The 20,000-nt window shown below is 52.5% G+C and overlaps 1 protein-coding gene across 1 annotated transcript in view; it reads right to left on the minus strand.

Moving 5' to 3' along the window:
* The window catches only part of JAKMIP3 (Janus kinase and microtubule interacting protein 3), a 114,464-nt gene that overhangs the window by 76,592 nt on the left and 17,872 nt on the right, over window positions 1–20,000 (minus strand). The window contains 1 exon segment of the mRNA XM_017893862.1: window positions 3,965–4,235. Within this exon segment, the coding sequence (XP_017749351.1) occupies window positions 3,965–4,231 (267 nt within the window). The 5' untranslated portion in view covers window positions 4,232–4,235.

The following is a 20,000-nucleotide window of genomic DNA, read 5'->3' on the forward strand; positions in this document are numbered from 1 at the left end:
TGGAGACCAGGTTTTGCCATGTTGCCCAGGCTGGTCTCGAACTCCTGGGCTCAAGTGATTCTCCCACCTCGGTCTTCCAAAGTGCTGGGACTACAGGTGTGAACCACTGCACCCGGCCTTGAATGTTTTAAATGACGCTTGGCTGGGAAGGTCCAGGTTTGGCTTGGAGGCACCAGTGGGAGACAGGACCAGGTAGGAGAAGAGCAGGTGAATGAGGTGGGGGAGGGTTGGGCCAAGGAGGCAGGGGAGGGAGGAGTTAATGAGTTAGGAGCAGGGTGAGAGAATGCTCTGGGGTCTTGGTGGCCCAGGGGCTCTCTCTTGTCCAAGGCGCCACCTGTGTCCCACCCATCGTTTTTCCTCTCCAGCCCCCTGCTTCAGTTAGCTGCAGACCCTGGAAGTTGAGGAGACAAAGAATAGTTATTTTCTGCATCTCCTGGAAGCTCCTTTAATGTTGGAAATCCACTGTCCCCTGGGACTGGCAGGATGAAAGGGCTGGGAGAGGGACGGAGCTGGCCAGAGGAGCTGGTGTGGGAGGGCAAGTCCACGATGCGGACGCTGAGCAGCCCTGGGCGTGTTCGATGCCTCCCCATGCCTCCCGGCAGCTTCTGCTCCAGCAGGACCAAGGTCCTGGCTCTGCTGCATAGTGAGGTGTGAAAACCTCAGCCTAGAAAGAACGCCCTGGCAGAGATGAGAATATTTCAGAGTCCTTGGCTAAGCCTGGATAACTAGGTCTGCAGGAAGGAGCAGCACCGAGTCCCGATCTTGAACCCCAGTGATCCCCAGAGCAGCCAGCACCTTCCCACCGGTGTGAGCCAGCGGCAAGGACTCTGCCCCGACCCGGCTCCTGGAGCTGCCCTTGGGAGCCAGCTGGACCTCCCTGTAAGGGCCCTCTCTGTTCTCCATGGGCCCTGGGGACGTCACCGTCAAACTGCAAACACAGACACCTTCTGGCCCAGCAATTTGGCTTGCAAGAACGTCTCCTACAGGAATTCTTTTGCATGTGGTTCAAGACCCACATACAGGGCCGCGGTATCAGCTGAAAATCGAATCAGCCTGGATGCTGTCAACAGGCCCAACACGGTGGGGCATGTGAATAACATGGACGAGCTTGTGCCAGCTGCACTGTTCCACGTGGAACTGACTCCAAGAGACGCTGTGGTCACTTGGCAAAAGGGCGTTGCTGCCTGTGCGTCCAGCTGTCAGTTATACTGGAGGAGGCGGGGCTCAGATGCGTCCAGCTGTCAGTTATGCTGGAGGAGGCGGGGCTCAGATCGCTTATGCAGGAAACCATGACATGAACTCTCTGGTGAGGGTGTCCAGGACGAGGAGCTCTGAGGCAAACAGGCTTCTTCTCTGTTCCTTTCCTCTGGTGCCTTCTGCACGTTGTGCCAAGAGGGAACATCCTCTCCTCCAGGTACAACTAAACACCCCACAAGGTGCCCAGCGGGTCTGGGTTGCAGCCATCAGACGCTGGCCCTGGAACCCCTGCCAGCACCTGGAGAGCCCGCAAACCTGGCCTGTTGACCATCAAGGAGCATGTGTCCCTCGGGGCATCACAGATGGATGTGTTTTGGCAAAACTGCACGAAACATCACATGATGCTGCTGTAATTGGGTGGACAGAGAACTGGGGACCAAAGCTGGGATGTCCACATGTGGTGTTTAAGAAGATAATTATTGGCCAGGGGCAGTGGCTCAGCCCTGTAATCCCAGCACATTGGGAGGCTGAGGCAGGAAGATCGCTTAAGTCTAGGAGTTTGAGACCAGCCTGGGCAACATAGCGAGGCCCATTCTCTACAAAAAAGTAAAAAAAAAAAAAAAAAAAAAAAAATAGCTGGGCATGGTGGTGCACACCTGCGGTCTCAGTTACTTGGGGGGTTGAGGTGAGAGGATTGCTTGAGCCCAGGAAGTCGAGGCTGTAGTGAGCCAAGATCGCACCACTGCACTCCAGACAGGGTGACAGAGTGAGACTGTTTTTCTTAAAAAAGATAATTGTTATACTTTTACTCAATAAAACAAAGGGTTTCATTCTCCCTGGGCTCTTGACAAGTCATCTCTTCTTCCACCAGCAAAACGGGGAGAGGGAGGACGACAGCCACGTCTGAGGCTCGCCGTACAGCCTGGTCTCTCCATTGGGGGCAACTCCCCATTTTCGGGGGTGGGGGGCATTAGCACCCTGACCTTGTGCTCCTGCAGCAAGTCTGGGCCTCTGGGCATTGCTGTTTGCGATTTATGGGCACCTGGCACAGAGCAGGTGCTGGACGCACATTTACTGACCATGTCCCCATGCCATTGGCCTTCTGGTATCCTAGAAGTGAGACTCTCCCCCAGCTGTGCGCGGGAGCCTCAGCAGCACTCCCTTCTCCAGGCCACAGGCAGTGGGCGCTGTGTTCATCCCCATCCTACAGAGGAGGGAACTCACAGCAGGAGGGGGAGGAACGGGGGTGGAGCCAGATAGTAAATATTTTAGGTTTTGTGGGTCAACTCCGAGGATAATATGCAAATGAGCAGGTGCATCTGTGGGGTTTTTTTTTTTTTAATCATTTTTATTTCTTGAAAGACAGGGTCTCGCTCTGTCACCTAGGCTAGAGTACAGTAGCACAATCACAGCTTACTGTAGCCTCAACCTCCCAGACTCAAGTAATCGTCTCGCCTCAGCCACCTGAGCGGCTGAGCCCACAGGAGCACACCACTGCACCCGGCTGATTTGTCCATTTTTTTTGTAGAGATGAGGTCTCCCTATGTTGCCCACGCTGGTCTCGCACTCCTGGGCTCAAGCGATCCTCCCGCCTTGGCCTCCTAATGTGCTGGGATGACTCATGTTCTAATACAACTTTCCTTGTGGTGTGGGCACCAAAATCTGAACTACACGATTATCACGTATCACAAAACATTCTTCTTCTTTTGATATAACAAGGAGGTGAAATTACAGAAGGTTGAGTAAGTCAGAGGTTAAGCAACCAGCCCCAAATAACCCGATTTCCCTCCACCAGCAGACCACACAGCCCCCGAGACAGATGCCTTTGTTGGGGAAGAAGCGGGGAGGGAGAGAACTAGGGCCCAGAGCGGGGACACCATCCACGCATGACCCAGGCCCTTCCAAGCCCGCGGCAGGCACCTGCCTTCATGCCCAGTCCCTTCCTGGTGCTGACTTCTCTCCAGATGCTCTCTCCTTTGCCTTCTCCTTCCAGGAGCCCGGGCACACTTCTTAATGGCTCCTGGGGACCAGGAGATGGAAAGGAGAGGGCGAACGTCATGCTGGAGGTGGAAAGAGGTTCAGGCAAGGGTGGCCCACCCTAGGGCTTGGCCCGTCCTCTGGTCAGTCCCTACTCCCCGCTCCAGACTCCCCCCACCTTGGCTGCCAGCACAGCTCAGCACAGCCCAGCACAGCCCAATCTTCCCTGAGGCTTCAAGAGCCCCCAAGTGCTGGGCATCCAGCCAGAGGCCATCGTGGGCCTCCCCATCCCCCTGGGCTTGCCCCTGCATCTCCGCGTTTGGTAACAGGTGCTGTTCCTCCGAACCTGGAAGCTCTAAACCGACAGCCCGTCTTTTTCCTTATTCCCATGCGAGAGCCATACTTGCCCACTCTGTTTCAGGTCAGTTCCACCATGGATGCTGCAGTGGGAAACTCAGCGTCCTTTCCAGGGATGGCCCCACTAGGCACAGACCCTCAAGGCCCTGCGGCCCCAGATGGGAGGGCTGTCCCCGTGCAGCAGAGGATATTTTCTGTGAGCTCACCGTGGTTTGCGGCAACCACCACAGCACCTCTGCCTACAGAGCCCTCATCCAGTCTCCCACTGCCTGCCGCCCCCACCCCCAACCACGTGGTCTGTCCCAGGCAGCCTCTAGGACCGGGTGGGGGTTTCCACAGGGACCTGGCCAAACCCACTCTAGGAAGAGCCTCTGGGCCCCGGGGGAGGCGGGAGGGAGGGGCATTCGAGGCTGGGGGTCTGGGGAGAGCCCACCTTGCTCTTCTCCTGCTGCAGCTCGATCTGGATGTCTGTGAGCTTGGCTCGAAGCTCCTCATTAGCCGCCTGCAGCGCCGCGAGGGCCTCCGCCTTGTCCCCCTTGGCCCGGCTGCCCATGCCTCTCTTGGACATGGTGAGGCTAGATGGCCGGGGGGATGCCCAGGGGCAGGGTGCTCTGGCGGGCTGGGCTGGGGGTGGCTGGGGTATCCACGCCAAGCTCCCAGCAGGTGTCACCCAGGCTGCCGCTGTGCTACATCTTCTCATTCACCTGGAGGGAAAGCACACCGCGTGAGCAGCCCCTCCGGAGCCTCAGCCTGGAGCTCGGGGGCTCGTGTGCGAGGGGGGCACACGGACCCCCTACCTGCCCTCATCCCAGCGCTGAGGATGCCACCTGCACTACGCAGGCCAGGAAACCAGCCCCAGACCTCAGAGCCCATTGGCCCGCCATATGGTGCCCCCAAACAGCGACCCCACATCTAAGAGCACATCCCTGCGCCTAGCATGGGATGAACACTCGGCACAGGTGAATTCTTTTCCCTCTTCGGAATCAGAGAGTGAGGGAGTGGACACCCATCTTCGAACTCAGAATTCTGTACACGGCTGTGAGGCCACACTGCGGCAACAGTGAGTATAAACCATGAGTTCTCCAACAGCAGAGGGACCCCGTGACCGGCTCCTCCAGAGACCCGAAAGCTGCACCCAGGAAACACCCAGCAGTACTGAAAGCAGGAACTGGAACAGAAGCGCATGCCCAGCTCACAGCAGCACGATCCAGGTAGCCGCACAGTGGAGGCAGCCCGTGTCCATCGACCTATGAGTGGCTGCACAAAACGCGGAATATCCACGTAACAGAATATGATCCAGCTGTAACCAGGAGGGAGATTCGGACACACGCGACGACAGCAGGATCCCCGAAGACATTAGGCTGGGTGAAATCAGCCGGTCACAGAAGGACAAACCTCGCATGATTTCACACATATATTCAGGATCTATAGTCGGCAAACCCAGGAACAAAGTAGAATGGTGGCTGCCAGGGGCTGGCAGGAGAGGGAATGGCAGCTACTGTTTAATGGAGATGGATTTTCTTTCTTTTTTTGGAGATAGGGTCTGGCTCTGTGTCCCATCAAGGGGAGTGGCTGTAAATACACAGGAAGCTTCACTCCCTCGCCCACTACTTGCCTCCTGCTGTGTGGCCCAGCTTCGAACAGGCCACGGACAGGTACTGATCCATGGCCAGGCACCAGGAACCTGGTGCAGGCAACCAATGATCTCCACTGGTCACAGCAAGTCCTCCAGGTTGAACCCCAGGGAAGCTGCTCACTGTCTAAGAAGGGGTGATTGGACAAGGCTAGTGGGATCCTCACAATTTCCTTCTGTGCTTCCAGGCAGCTCCCCCAGCTGTTCCTCTCCCTCAGAGGCTCCCCCCGACAAGCTACTCCTCTCCTCCAGTTGCTCCTCCCCTCCAGCTGCTCCTTTCTCCCTCTGATGTTCCTCTCTGGCAGCTGCTTCTCTACCCCAGCTCCTATCCCAGATGTTCCTCTTGGCTGCCTAGAGGGGCAAGGACCCCTGGTGCTCCTAACAGGTCCACTGGGCTCCTCTGTGGCCCTCCTGCTCCCAGGGCCTCCGTCTCCACCATGACCAGCTTTCCCCGACAGAGGGAAAAAAGCACCTTTCCCTCTTATCCTTGTCTACCTTCTGCTCTTGTCACCTGTTATAGGGCCGTGAAGGCAGCCAGGATGGAAGGGAGAAGCAGGCAGATCAAACATGGGATCTTTCCCCGTGAACACAGCCCCCATCCCCCCAACTCCTGCTCCCATTTCCTGATGATCACAGGCCCACCCCACACCCACATCTCCTCTCCCGGTGAACACTTTCCCCCACCCCACTCCAGCGTCTCCTCTCCTGGTGAACACGGGCCACCATCACTCCTGCATCTCCTCTCCAGCCTGGTGAACACAGCCCTCCCCCTACTCCTGTGTCTGTCTCCAGCCTCCTATTTATCAGTTCATAGGACCATGGGAAGGAGACTTGGATGTGGGTCTTGCAGTTTGATGAAGACCAAGCTGTGTGGGTGTGGGGCTCAGAGACCAGCGGAGGTGGCAGGACGGTCAGGTGGGAGGGCCACAGGGCAGCCAGGTGGACTTCCAGGGACGAGCGAAGATGGCCTCACAAGAGGGAGAGTGAAAGGAGGGTCGGAGGCGACCCACTGGGAGGCGATGCAGACACCAAGGAACCACGAGGAGCCTGCGTGGCTGAAAGGTGAACCGGGAAGATGCTGGACATGTCTCACCTTGCAGGGCCTCCGGCCTCCACCCGGACAGGAGAAGGGCCCAGCAGGATGGATGTCAGCACATGTGAGGCAGGGGCTGAAGGGACCAGGCTCGGGCAGAAGGCAAAGTTGGAAGCTGTCATGGGGTACAGAGGGAGGAAGGTGCTCTCAGGATGCCACTCCAGACTGAGGGGGTGGACCCATGGACAGGGCTGAGGCTGTGCCCACGTCGCCCTGTGGACGCCACCAGAGGCATCTTCATTTATAAAGGAGAGGGTGCTCACCGGGCCCAGCACGCTGCCTCTCTCCCCTTTCCAGCTCCGTCCTGAGGACAAAACCCCAGGCAGCTTGGGAAAGGCCTGAGAAGTGTGCAAGAAGAGGGGCTTGAGGAGGAGGAGGAAAGGGGGCTTGGCTGGCCTTGCTGCTGGAGAATGAGAGAACATCGGGTGGGCACAGACTCCTAGAGATGGGATAGGAGGTTCTGAAGGTGTTTTGCTGTCTCTTGGTAACAAGCTGCTCCAAAGAGAGACACTAGCTGACCCTTAAGTGTTTTAGTGACTCCTGGCCCCAACCTCGTGAGCGTCAGGTGGGCTCCTGTGGACTCCAGAACTGTGGGCCCACCTCCCACTGTCCTCCCTGGGGACCCTCCAGGGGGATGAAGACCCCACTGGGGAAGAGCCGGGTCCTGTCCTGTGCACTCGGGTTCTCTGCCACCACAGATGACTGTTCTGGTAAACTTCCCACCTCCACACAACAGTCGTCTTTCCCACCTCCAATAACACATTCCCACCTCCGTTCAAGTCCTCTTAGACAGGGCTCTGGTTTCCTCTGGGCGGCAGCGCCTTTCTGGGACCCAGCCCCGGGCCACCACTGCCCTCTCCTGGCCGCACCACGCTCTGTGCAGTGTTCACTGACAGCGGCAGAAACTCGCTGCCATCCGGCTGTCGTAGGGCATTGAGCCTTGAGGAAAAGGGAAAATAAAATCTGGCTGCCAGACAGCTGTCATTCCCATAGCTTTGCTACTGAAAATAGATGAAGCAGTTTTTGAAAGAGAATCCGTTGTAAAGGGTCATAGGTTGCTAATACACAAGGGTCGACATCTAGACCCATCCCAGGAGCTAATTTCTAATTAACCCACTGTTTGTAGCATTTAGTTAATTTTGTTTTGGGGAGACTTCAGCGGTGGGGCTGGGGGAGGGGGTCCTTGCTCTGTCGCCCAGGCTGGAGAGCAGCAGTGCAATCATGGCTCGCTGTAACCTCGACTTCCTGGGCTCAAGCAATCCTCCCGCCTCAGCCTCCCATGGATGGATTTCCAATTTGGAGGAGGGAAAGTGGGAAAGTGTAGAAAGTTAAAATCTTGTCTACATTGCAGAAAAACTCCCCAGACTGGCCTCCCTCCTCCTGTCCCAGGCCTGGGACTGCCCAGCTCCTCTGAACGGCTTCAAGCTCACTCTGGGTCCTGCACTGGCCACCCTGGTCTGAGAGCTTTCATCGGCATCTCCCTAGAGGCAGAGTTGATATTTTTCTCCAGCACCAATCTGGGAACTGATACGGTAACTATGTTGAGTTTATTCCTTACGAAATGAGCAGGGATGGTGTGAATGTCCCCCAAGTGCTGAGGCTCGGGCACCCCAGAAGTGAAAAGCGCCTGGCACAGTGCTTGGTATGTAGGAGGCATGGGATGAACTGTGTTAGCCAGTGGCCTGCACAAGCTCATCTTCCCCCTGCAGGGATGGACTGATCACGGCCTCTCCAGGCAGCTGTTTCCATGGCTGGTCATTTCCGTGGCTGGTCGTTTCCATGGCTGGTCGTTTCCGTGGCTGGTCATTTCCGTGGCTGGTCAGCTAGGCTGTGAAACAGTTGATGCTCCAGAGGTGCCAAAGCTAGTTTCCCACTGATTTGCATCTTCCTTCTTCCTTCCCGCCCAGGAGCACAGCTGGGGTTCCTCACGCAGAGAGAGTGGGCCGCACGGCTGGGGTTCCTCATGCAGAGAGAATGGAGCTTTCAAGTGTCGCCTCACATCCTAAAGCGAAATGATATTGGGGCGGCTGGGAGAATCCGCACCTCGGATGATCACAGCCTTGGTAAATGGAGGCATCTCCTTTCCCCACAAGGACACTGCTGCTGTTGGCAGGTGACAGAGCTCATAGCGGCTGGGGGCTGTGGCCTGTGCTCCAGCCCTGGGGTGGCTGCTGGGTTTCATGAGCTCTTCTGTCCACCCCCATCCCTCATAAGGAACCAGGGGTGTAGAGAATCATCCAGTCTCAAGCATGTGTGTAAGGTTGTTCTGGTCAACATATCTTCTCATGGCCTTCCTGACACTCTGGGAGGCAGACAGGGTGACTAGAGAGAGACCCAAAGGCTGCGAGAGTAGGAGATCTAGCTGGTGGCAGCCCAGATGCCCCCACCTTGGGTGTGCCAGGGGCTTCAGCCATGCAGGAGGTCCAGCCGGCTCATGACAAGGGCTGGGCCCCACGTGGCACACTCTGCACTGAGTCCCAGACCACGGTATCCTGGCTCGAGGAGACCCACAGTTCCCCGATAGGGTGGGAGCGGGTCTGAGGGGCCTGTGTGGGGGTCTGCGAGGGCAGCACATTGTGAGATGCTCATGGGGTGGTCCAGTCACAGCTGCATCTGTCCTGGGGAGCCTGGATCGGCCCCGGGGCAGGAGCCAGGAGGGGTCAGGGTGGGTGCAAGCTCAGAGCAGACACCCCCTACATCACTGTACCAGCCCCTCACCACGATGGGGTCACAGGACATCTGGGGTCGGGGCTGTCCCTTCACCGGGAATCACAGCAACGCAGCGTGAATCTTAGATGCAGACGAGCCCTCCAGACACTGTGGACTCTGCTCACGCCGACCATCACCAGGGCGAGCATGGGAGCTGCAGACGGACAGCACGGCAGTGCAGCAAGGGGTTTGGGGTGCCGAGGAATGTGCCATCCGTGACACGCACATGAGCCACAAGGCACAGGGCAGGCGGTGCCCAGGGGACCGGCCTGATGAGGACTCATGAATGCACCCATGAGTTGCGCATTGACACAATCAGGACATGCATTAAAGCACTGGGCATCTTACACACACGCAGAGCTGCATTTGACCAGGAAAAATATGAGTCCTGAGCCTGCTAGTCGGGGAAAACCCACGGCACATCCGAGAGAGGTTGAGTTTGCACCCAAGGCATCCCCAAACCCCTGTGGAGAGAGCTTCCTCTGCTGGACATGGCGCTGCAGCGGGCTTTGCTGTCAATTTCAGAGCGGGACTGCACCTTCGTACTTTCCTTGGGGAAGCCATTAAATTAACAGCACAGATTGCCTATCTTTTATATTGGGGTCTCTGAGGAGGTAATAAAAACAATTGATTTCCCAGTCATCATCTGAAGGCTGCAGAAATGCTTTGGGTTGACCTCTGGTTAAGTCGTTTTACGGCAGGAGGTTTCCGTGTGAAAGACAGAGCTTTACGGCTGATAGATGTCTTTCCACCTCCGGTGAATCACCACAGTGAACCTCAGCGTCACTGACGAGGAGGCTGGCCTGGTTGGGGCTTTGCTCCACTCTGTCCCTGTCGGGCTGTTTACTCAGCGTTGAGCCTCTGGATTTGGGCTTCAATACCACCATGTGATGTAGAGGACACCGAGAAATCAGGCAGACCCGAGCAGTCTTCAGAGCCACCTCCTGTGATTCAGGGGTGTCCTGGGGTGAGACAGTCCATGTCTCTGCAGCTCCCGTGACCTCACAAGGCCGTGAGCATTTAACTTGCATTCTTTCTGGGCTAAATGGTTTACGGAGAAGAAAGGACGGATCTGATGATTCCTTTCCACAGAAATCCAATGTGTAGGGTGAGGAGGGGATGGAGGAGGGTCAGAGACCCCTGTCAGATCCCACAAGAAGGGGACACATGGACCCACCAGGTCCAGGCTGCAGCTTCCCGCGGGTCATGTCTGACAGATGCCCAGGCTGTGTGGGGAGGAGAAAGGATGAAGACACAGGCCCCGGGGCCTCCCCTACCCGCTGGGCCTCTCGCAGTGATCCTGGTAGGCTGAGCTGCTGGCAGGGGACTGAGGGAAAGGTCAGGGGCCACAGAGTCTTCTCCCCCGGGGCAGACGGGGCATGAGCCTCCAGGTGACCCTGCAGAGATGCACATCACCCATTAAAAACAAACAGCACTCGGAGGGGGACATGAGCTGGCCCTTCGTGCCTGGGTGTCAATGTCATTGGTTAGAGAACTGGAGCCACACCTGGAAAACCCCGGGAAAGAGGAACTTCACTCGGGTGGCACGGGGAGTTTCCGGAGCGGGACCTCGCTCGGGTGGTGCGGGGCGTTTCCGGAGCGGGACCTCACTGGGGTGGCGCGGGGCGTTTCCAGAGCGGGACCTCGCTCAGGTGGTGCGGGGCATTTCCGGAGCGGAAGATCCAGGGCCTGGGGGGCCAGGGCACATGGGCTCTAGTGGCTGGAGGGGCAGTGGGGGCTGGGGTAGGGTGACTCACGGGGTGGATGTCACCAAAGATCAACCAACCACTCCAGGTAAAAGACCCAAAAGAGGCCGGAGGGAGGCCCAGCACCATGGACCTCTGGAATCCCAGAGGCTCAGCCCAGGGACTGCCCGTCCCACCACAGGCCTGGCGGCCAGCTGTCACCCTGACCACCGCTGTGGAAAATCGCAGGTGTGGTGAGACTTTAGTCACCCACAAACATCAGCCCTGGGACAGAGAATGTCACCAAGTCCAGTTCACAGTTGAAGACTCAGACACAGAAACACTGTCTGGGTCACATGATCAGGTGACCCAGCTCTGCCTGACCCAAGGCCACCAGGCCATGTCCCTCACACAGCACGTGGTCAAACTGCTGGCCGGGCTCCGGGTAGGGTACCCCCCACGCATGGCCCAGGTTAGTGCTTCCAGCATGCTCAAAGCATGGCACAGGGCCCCTTTCAGAGGCAGAGTCAGACCCAACGCACGTGAAGAACGTAAGTGTCAACTCAGGGTCGGTCCGGGGTCCAGCCAGGTGTGCCAGGCCACAAGGCCCAGGGGGAGCCCCGCACTCTACTGGCCCACGTCCACCCTCGGTCCCGGAAAACAGCCTCAAACAAAGACGCAGCACATGGGCCTTCCGCACAGACTAAGGACGCTGGTGTCACCCGAGAGAGCCAGTGGTTCAGAGAAGGGGTTGGGTGAAGGTGAGGCCAGAGCAAAGTTGGATGTGTTTCCAGACACTGGAGACAGAGATGGGGGAAAATGGGCAGCCGCACAGGGATGCCAGGGTGGGGAGTAGCGCCCAGGTCTGCGGGACGGACCCAGAGCTGGAGCCCCCACCAGGCTTCTGTTCGAGGCTGTGGAAGGCATTAGCCACTATCATCTCGTTTCTGTCCTGATTCTGCGGCTCTGAGTAAAGCAGGAGCCCCTTCTCCTCTGAGCCACTCTTGGGGACAATAGGTGGCCTCACAGGCGTTGGGGTGGCCACTGCCCGGCCCTGACAACCTGGCCTCTGCAAGGGGACAGCTGCTCAGAAGGGACCAGAGAGGTGACAGCACACGGGCCAGGCCTTCAGGACCAGGTCTTCCTCACGAGCCCCCACCTCAGCTGCCAGGCTTCAATCTGCCTGGGCTGGATCCCCCACTCCTGACTTGGAGAAAGAGAAAACTGCCCCACCTGCTGGGAGCCGCCCACGGGCCAGCCTGGGGCATGGGCTGAGGGAATTTCTCCCCGACCCTAAGACGGCGCCCCAAATCTCATGTGGTCACGCCTGGTGTCACAGGGACGGCCCACCTTCCTCCTGCCTTCCTGGTGGTACCGCCCAGTATCACGGGACGGCCCACCTTCCCCCTGCCTTCCCGATGGCTCTGCTTTCCAAACAGACCCCTCAGTTTGAGAATGGAATCTTTCTGCGCATTCCCGGGAAGAACGGCATCGGCACACCACTGACTTTCGAAGGAAGAACTGCACTGGCACACCACTGACTTTCGGAGCATTTCTTGCCAAGAATGGCAGAATTCCATTTGGAGGCTGAAACCATCGAGACTGAGGAGCTTTGCCCAGGTGCTTTCCTTTCATTACAGCAACCAACAAGACATGCGGCTCCAAATCAAACGGAGGAGGCTGGCCTCGGGGTAAATGGACCACAAGCTTAGAAACCCAGTGATTCTCACTAAATCTCCTAAAAGACAGACTGAGAATTATTAAGGACTTGGTTTAGAACCTTTGTTTCTAACTGTATGTTTTTCAATGAAGTTGATTTAGGTTGATCTTGTACAAACCCCTAATCATTTGCAGGAAACAGATTTGAAGTTGTTAGTAGTGAAATTTGGTGGGGAGGGAGGGAATGAAAAGATGCTTTCAGATAAATAAAAGCATCACTGAGTCTGGCCCCTGCAGAGCCACACCTGCTGGGGGAGTTAGGATTCAAGGGGAACCGGGAACTCCCTCTTTCTCTCCCCAGCCCACAGTGCCCTGCTGCGAGGCAGACAGCCCTTTGGAAGTTTTATTTATTTATTTATTATATTTTAAATATTTATTTATTTATTTATTTTGAGACAGAGTCTCACTATGTCACCCAGTCTGGAGTACAATGGCACGATCTCAGCTCACTGCAACCTCTACCTCCCAGGTTCAAGTGATTCTCCTGCTCAGGCTCCTAAGAAGCTGGGATTACCACTACACCTGGCTGATTTTAGTATTTTTAGTAGAGATGGGGTTTCAACATGTTGGCCAGGCTGGTCTTGATCTCCTGACCTCAGCTGACCTGCCCACCTCAGCCTCCCAAAGTGCTGGGATTACAGGTGTGAGCCACCGTGCCTGGCTGGGAGGTATTTTTTTTACATGGTTCCCAAACCCAGCTGAGTATAAGAACACCCTGAGGAGGTTTACTGAGTAGGGCCTGTCTCTCCAGGAGGACGAAGTGCCCAGGACTTCACCCGCAGCTCCTGATCACAAGACCAGTGACGCAAATCCAGCTCTGAGAGAGGAGCGCTGTGGTAGAGAGCCTGCTTCCTCACTGCAAACACCCCTGGTGTGGCCGGAGGTCACGGTGAAGACTACACCCAGGATGGAAGAACCCCAGTGGGGGTTCTGGGGGCTCTGGCAGTCACTCAGCACCCAGGAGAAGAGCAACGCCACTAAGCTGGCCTCGCAGTGATACCTAGAAGGGCCCTTATGGGACGTCCACACTCTGATCTGCAGTGGCCACTCTGATGGATGCTAAAGATGCTTCAAGATGGAGAAGAGGCCATTTCATCCCACAACAACCCACGCAGTCCTCTGGAAGTGCCATGAGGGACTTTCTGAAAAGAAGCATGGGATCATCCACAAAATCTCTGCATTGATTTCAACACGTTCACATTTTTATCAATAAACGTTTAGACGGTGACAGCCATCAGTCCTCATCTGCAGAACTGAATCTAGCACATTTCACTTTTTATTGAAAGGTGATCTTGGCTGGGCATAGTGGCTAAGGCCTGTAATCCCAGCACTTTAGGAGGCCAAGGCGGGAGGATCACTTGAACCCAGGAGTCTGAGACCAGCCTAGACAACAGAGGGAGACCCCATCTCTGCAACAAATAAATTAGCCAGGTGGGCGCCTGTGGTCCCAGCTCCCTGGGAGGCTAAGGTGGGAGGATCGCTTGGGCCTGGGAGGTCAAGGCTGCAGTGAGCTGTGACCACGTCACTGTACTCCAACCCGGACAACAGAGGAAGACCTTGTCTCCAAGAAAGAAAAAAAAAAAGAAAAAGAAGAAAGAAAAGAAAGAAAGAAAGAAAAGAAGGAAGGAAGGAAAGAAGGGAAGGGAAGGGAAGGGAAGGACGCGGATTGCTCCTGCAGGGCCTGGGAGACACCCCAAATACTGTGAGTGCCCAAGCTATGGAAGTGGGAAAGGGGGACTGTTCACCCCCAAACACACACCCCCACTGCAGAACCTGAAGGTCTAGATCATGGGAGAAGATTCTGAGCTCACCTGGAGCTGAGCCGAGCGAAATACAGAGGCAGAGGAAGCAGCGGGAAGCCTGTTGGCTCTCTGGGTTCCCTAGGAAGCCGTTTCTGCCTTACCTCAGAGGGGTCCTTGGGGAGGGCAGCCAGAGCCACCGGGGAAAGGCCACAGGGAGAAGGAAACCTCCAGCTGAACTTTGTAACAATTCCAACATAAGGAGAAGCCTCCTGGCCAGAACTCGGGGGAGGGCGTGAATCCAGTGTACAGACTCCACATATGGAGGAAGAATGAAAGCTCCGCTTTCACAGCTGGGAGGCAGGTAGCCTGGGGCAAGTTCTCAGCCCTGCTTGCCACTGCCTGGAAACAGACTCAAGGCTGCTGTGGGGCCCAGTGGGAGTGAGACCAGCCCTTTGACTTGTGTGGGAGCTGGGTGAGGCCTGTGCTGCTGGCTTTCCCCCACTTCCTTGACAACCTGCATGACTCAGCAGAGGCAGCCATAATTCTCCTAGGTACACAACTCCATTAACCTGGGAATCTCACCCCCATGCCCCACAACAGCCGCAGCAAGACCTGCCCAAGAGAGTCTGAGCTCAGACACTAGCCCCGCCCCAACCTGATGGTCCCTCCCCATCCAGCCTGGTAGCTGAAGACAAAGGGCATATACTCTTAGGAGTTCTAGGGTCCCACTCACCATGGGTTCTTCTGCATGCTGCCACAGTGGGTGCTCTCTGGAAAGCTCCACCTCCCAGCAGAAGGCCAACCAGCACAAAAATACAGCATTAGACCACCAAAGCTAAGGCCATTGCACCCCCTGACACCTCCACCAGAATAGGTGCTGGTATCCATGGCTGAGAGGCTCACAGATGGTTCACATCACAGCTCTCTGGGCAGACAACCCCCAGTACCAGCCCGGAGCCTGGTAGACTTGCTGGGTGACTGGACCCAGAAGAGAGATAACAATCACTACAGCTCACCTCTTGGGAAGCCACATCCATGGGAAAAAGGGCAGAGCACTACATCAAGGGAACAGCCCATGAGACAAAAGAATCTGAACAACAGCCTTCAGCCCTAAACTTACCCTCTGACAGAACCTACCCAAATGAGAGTGAACCAGAAAACTCTGGAAATATGACAAAATAAGGTTCTTTAACCGCCCCCCAAAAATCACACTAGCTCACCCACAATGGATCCAAACCAAGCAGAAATCCCTGATAAACCTAAAAAAGAATTCAGAAGGTCAATTATTAAGTTAACCAAGGAGGTACCAGAGAAAGGCAAAGGCCAATTTAAGAAAATCAAGAAAATGATACAAGTCAGGGGTTCAAGACCAGCCTGGGCAACATGGTGAACCCCATGTGAACCCCATGGCGAACCTACTAAAAACATAAAAATTAGCCGGGCATGGTGGCAGGCACCTGTGGTCACAGCAACTTGGGAGGCTGAGGCAAGAGAATTGTTTGAACCTGGGAGGCAGAGGTTGCAGTGAGCTGAGATCACACCACTGCACTCCAGCCTGGGTAGTCGAGTAAGACTCCATCTCAAAACAACAAAACAACAACAACAACAACAACAACAACAACAAGAAATGGGGGGAGAAATAGTCAGTGAAATTGAACAAAAAACACTCAAGACTTCAGGAAACAATGGACGCACTTATAGAAATGCAAAATGCTCTGGAAAGTCTCAGCAATAGAATCAAACAAGCAGAAGAAAGAACTTCAGAGCCTGAAGGCAAGGTTTTTGAATTAACCCAATCCAACAAAGACAAAGAAAAAAGAACAAGATGATGTGAACAAAGCCTCCAAGAAGTCTGGGATTATGTTAAATGGCCAAACCTAAGAATAATTGGCGTTCCTGAGGAAGAAGAGAAATCTAAAAGTTTGGAACACATATTTGGGGGAACAATCGAGGAAAACTTCCCCAGCCTTGCTAAAGACCTAGACATCCAGACACAAGAAGCTCCAAGAACACCTGGGAGATTCATCCCCAAAAGATCAATGCCTAGGCACATTGTCATCAGGTTATCCAAAGTTAAGATGAAGAAAAGAATCTTAAGAGCTGTGAGGCAAAAGCACCAGGTAACCTATAAAGGAAAACCTATCAGATTAACAGCAGATTTCTCAGCAGAAACCCTACAAGCTAGAAGGGATTGGGGCCCTATCATCAGCCTCCTTAAAACAATTACCAGCCAAGAATTTTGTATCCAGTGAAACTAAGCTTCATAAATGAAAGAAAGATACTTGCCACTACCAAGCCAGCACTACAAGAACTGCTAAAAAGAGCTCTAAATCTTGAAACAAATCCTGGAAAGACATTAAAGAACCTCTTTAAAGCATAATCTTGCAGGACCTATAAAACAAAAACACAATTAAAAAAAAAAAAAGTCAAGCTATACAGGCAACAAATAGCATGATGAATGAAACAGCACCTCACATCTCAATACTAATGTTGAATATAAATTGCCTAAAGGCTTCACTTAAAAGACACAGAACTGCAGAATGGATAAGAATTCACCAACCAAGTATCTGCTGCTTTCAAGAGACCCACCTAACACATAAGGACTCACATAAACTTAAGGTAAAGGGGTGGAAAAAGGTATTCCATGCAAAAGGACCCCAAAAGGGAGAAGGAGTAGTTATTCTTATATCAGACAAAACAAACTTTAAAGCAACAGCAATTTAAAAAGGCAAAGAGGGACATTATATAATGATAAAAGGCCTTGTCCAACAGGAAAATGTCACAACCCTAATTATATATGCACCTAACACTGGAGCTCCCGAATTTATAAAACAATTACTACTAGACCTAAACAAATAAATAGACAGCAACACAATAATAGTGGGGAACTTCAATACTCCACCGATGGCACTAGACAGGTAATCAGGACAGAAAGTCAACAAAGAAACAATGGATTTAAACTATACCATGGAACAAATGGACTTAATGGATATTTACAGAACATTCTACCCAACAACTGCAGGATACACATTCAATAGCACGTGGAACTTTCTCCAAGATGGACCATATGATTGGCCACAAAACAAGCCTCAATAAATTTAAGAAAACTAAAATTATATTAAGTACTCTTTCAGACCACAGTGGAATAAAACTGGAAATCAACTCCAAAAGGAACCTTCAAAAACATGCAAATACATGAAAATTAAATAACCTGCTCCTGAATGATCACTGCATCAACAATGAATCAAAATGAAAATTTAAAAATTCTTCAAACTGAACAACAATAGTGATCTATAAAAACCTCTGGGATACAGCAAACGCAGTGCTAAAAGTAAAGTTCATAGCACTAAACACCTACATCAAAAAATCTGCAAGAGCACAAACAATCTAAGGTCATACCTCAAGAAGCTAGTGAAACAAGAACAAACCAAACCCAAACCCAGTAGAAGAAAGGAAATAACCAAGATCAGAGCAGAACTAAATGAAATTGAAACAAAAAATAAATACAAAGGATAAATGAAATGAAAAGCTGGTTCTTTGAAAAGAGAAATAAGGCTGGGTGCAGTGGCTCACACCTGTAATCCCAGCACTTTGGGAGGCCGAGGCAGGCAGATCGAGAGGTCAGGATTTCAAGACCAGCCTAACCAATACGGTGAAACCCCATCTCTACTAAAAATAAAAAATTAGTCAGGCATGTTGTCATGTGCCAGTAATCCCAGCTACTCAGGAGGCTGAGGCAGAAGAATTGCTTGAACCCAGGAGGCGGAGGTTGCAGTGAGCCAAGATTGCGCCACTGCACTCCAGACTGGGCGATCATCTCAAAAAAAAAAAGAAAAAGAAACAAAATTGATAGACCATTAGTAAGATTAACCTAGAAAAGAAGAGAGGAAATCCAAATAAGCTCAATTAGAAATGAAATGGAAGATATTACAATTGACATCACAGAAATACAAAAGATCATTCGAGGCTACTAAAAACACCCTTAGTGCATAAACTAGAAAACCTAGCAGAGATGGATAAATTCCTGGAAAGACACAACACTCCTGCTTGAATCGGGAAGAACTAGATACTCTGAACAGACCAATAACAAGCAGCAAGACTGAAACGGTAATAAAAGAATTACCAACCAAAAAATTCAGGACCAGATGGATTCACAGCTGAATTCTACCAGACATTCAAAGAAAAATTGGCACCAATCCTATTGACACTATTCCACAAGATAGAGAAAGAGGGAATCCTCTCTAAATCATTCTATGAAGCAAGTATCACCCTAACACCAAAACAAGGAAAGGACATAACCAAAAAACAAAACTAGACCAATATCCTTGATGAACATAGATGCTAAAATCCTTAACAAAATACTAGCTAACTGAATTCAACAACATATCAAAAAGATAGTCCACCATGATCAAGTGGGTTTCACACCAGGAATGCAGGGATGGTTTAACATATGCAGGTCAATAAATGTGATACACCACATAAACAGAATTAAAAACAAAAATCACATGACCATCTTAATAGATGCAGACAAAGTATTTGACAAAATCCAGCATCGCTTTATAATTAAAACTCTCAGCAAGATTGGCATACAAGGGACATAACTCAATGTAACGAAAGCCATCTATAACAAACCCACAGCCAACATCATACTGAATGGGGAAAAGCTGAAAGCATTCCCTCTGAGAACTGGAACAAGACAAGGATACCCACACTCACCACTTCTTTTCAACATAGTACTGAAAGTCCCAGCTAGAGCAATCAGACAAGAGAAGGAAATAAAGGGCATCCAAATCGGTAAAGAGGAAGTCAAATTGTCGCTGTTTGCTGATGATATGATTGTATACCTAGAGAACCCTAAACACCTCTCCAAAAAGCTGCTAGAACTGATAAAAGAATTCAGCAAAGTTTCTGGATACAAAATTAATATACACAAATCAGTAGCGCTCCTTATACACCAACAGCAACCAAGCTGAGAATCAAATCAAGAACCAAACCCCTTTTACAATAGCTGCAAAATAAATAAAATACTTAGGAGTACACCTAACCAAGGAGGTGAAAGACCTCTACAAGGAAAACTATCAAACGCTGCTGAAAGAAACCATAGATAACACAAACGAGTGGAAACACATCCCATGCTTGTGGATGGGTGGAATCAATCTTGTGAAAATGCCCATACTGCCAAAAGCAATCTACAAATTCAGTGGAATTCCCATCAAAATACCACCATCATTCTTCACAGAACTAGAGAAAACAATCCTAAAATTCACATGAAATCAAAAGAGTCCACACAGCCGCGCAAAACTAAGCAAAAAGAACAAATCTGAAAGAATCACAGTACCTGATTCCAGCTATACTATAAGCCATAGTCACCAAACACATGGTGCTGGTATAAAAATAGGCATGTGGGCCGGGCGTGGTGGCTCACGCCTGTCATCCCAGCACTTTGGGAAGCTGAGACGGGCGGATCACGAGGTCAGGAGATCGAGACCATCCTGGCTAACACGGTGAAACCCCGTCTCTACTAAAAATACAAAAAAAAAAAAACTAGCCGGGCGAGGTGGCGGGCACCTGTAGTCCCAGCTACTTGGGAGGCTGAGGCACAAGAATGGCATAAACCCGGGAGGCAGAACTTGCAGTGAGCTGAGATCTGGTCACTGCACTCCAGCCTGGGCAACAGAGCGAGACTCCATCTCAAAGAAAAAAATAGGCATGTAGACCAATGGAACAGAATAGAGAATAGAATAGAGAACTTTGGGTTCAAATAAACCCAAATACTTACAGCCAACTGATCTTTGACAAAGCAAACAAAAACAAAGCGGGGAAAGGACACCCTTTTAACAAATGGTGCTGGGATACCTGGCTAACCACATGTAAGAGAATGAAACTGG

The sequence above is a fragment of the Rhinopithecus bieti genome, unplaced genomic scaffold, assembly GCF_001698545.2.
Source record: "Rhinopithecus bieti isolate Rb0 unplaced genomic scaffold, ASM169854v2 scaffold_24263, whole genome shotgun sequence".
NCBI lineage: Eukaryota > Metazoa > Chordata > Mammalia > Primates > Cercopithecidae > Rhinopithecus > Rhinopithecus bieti.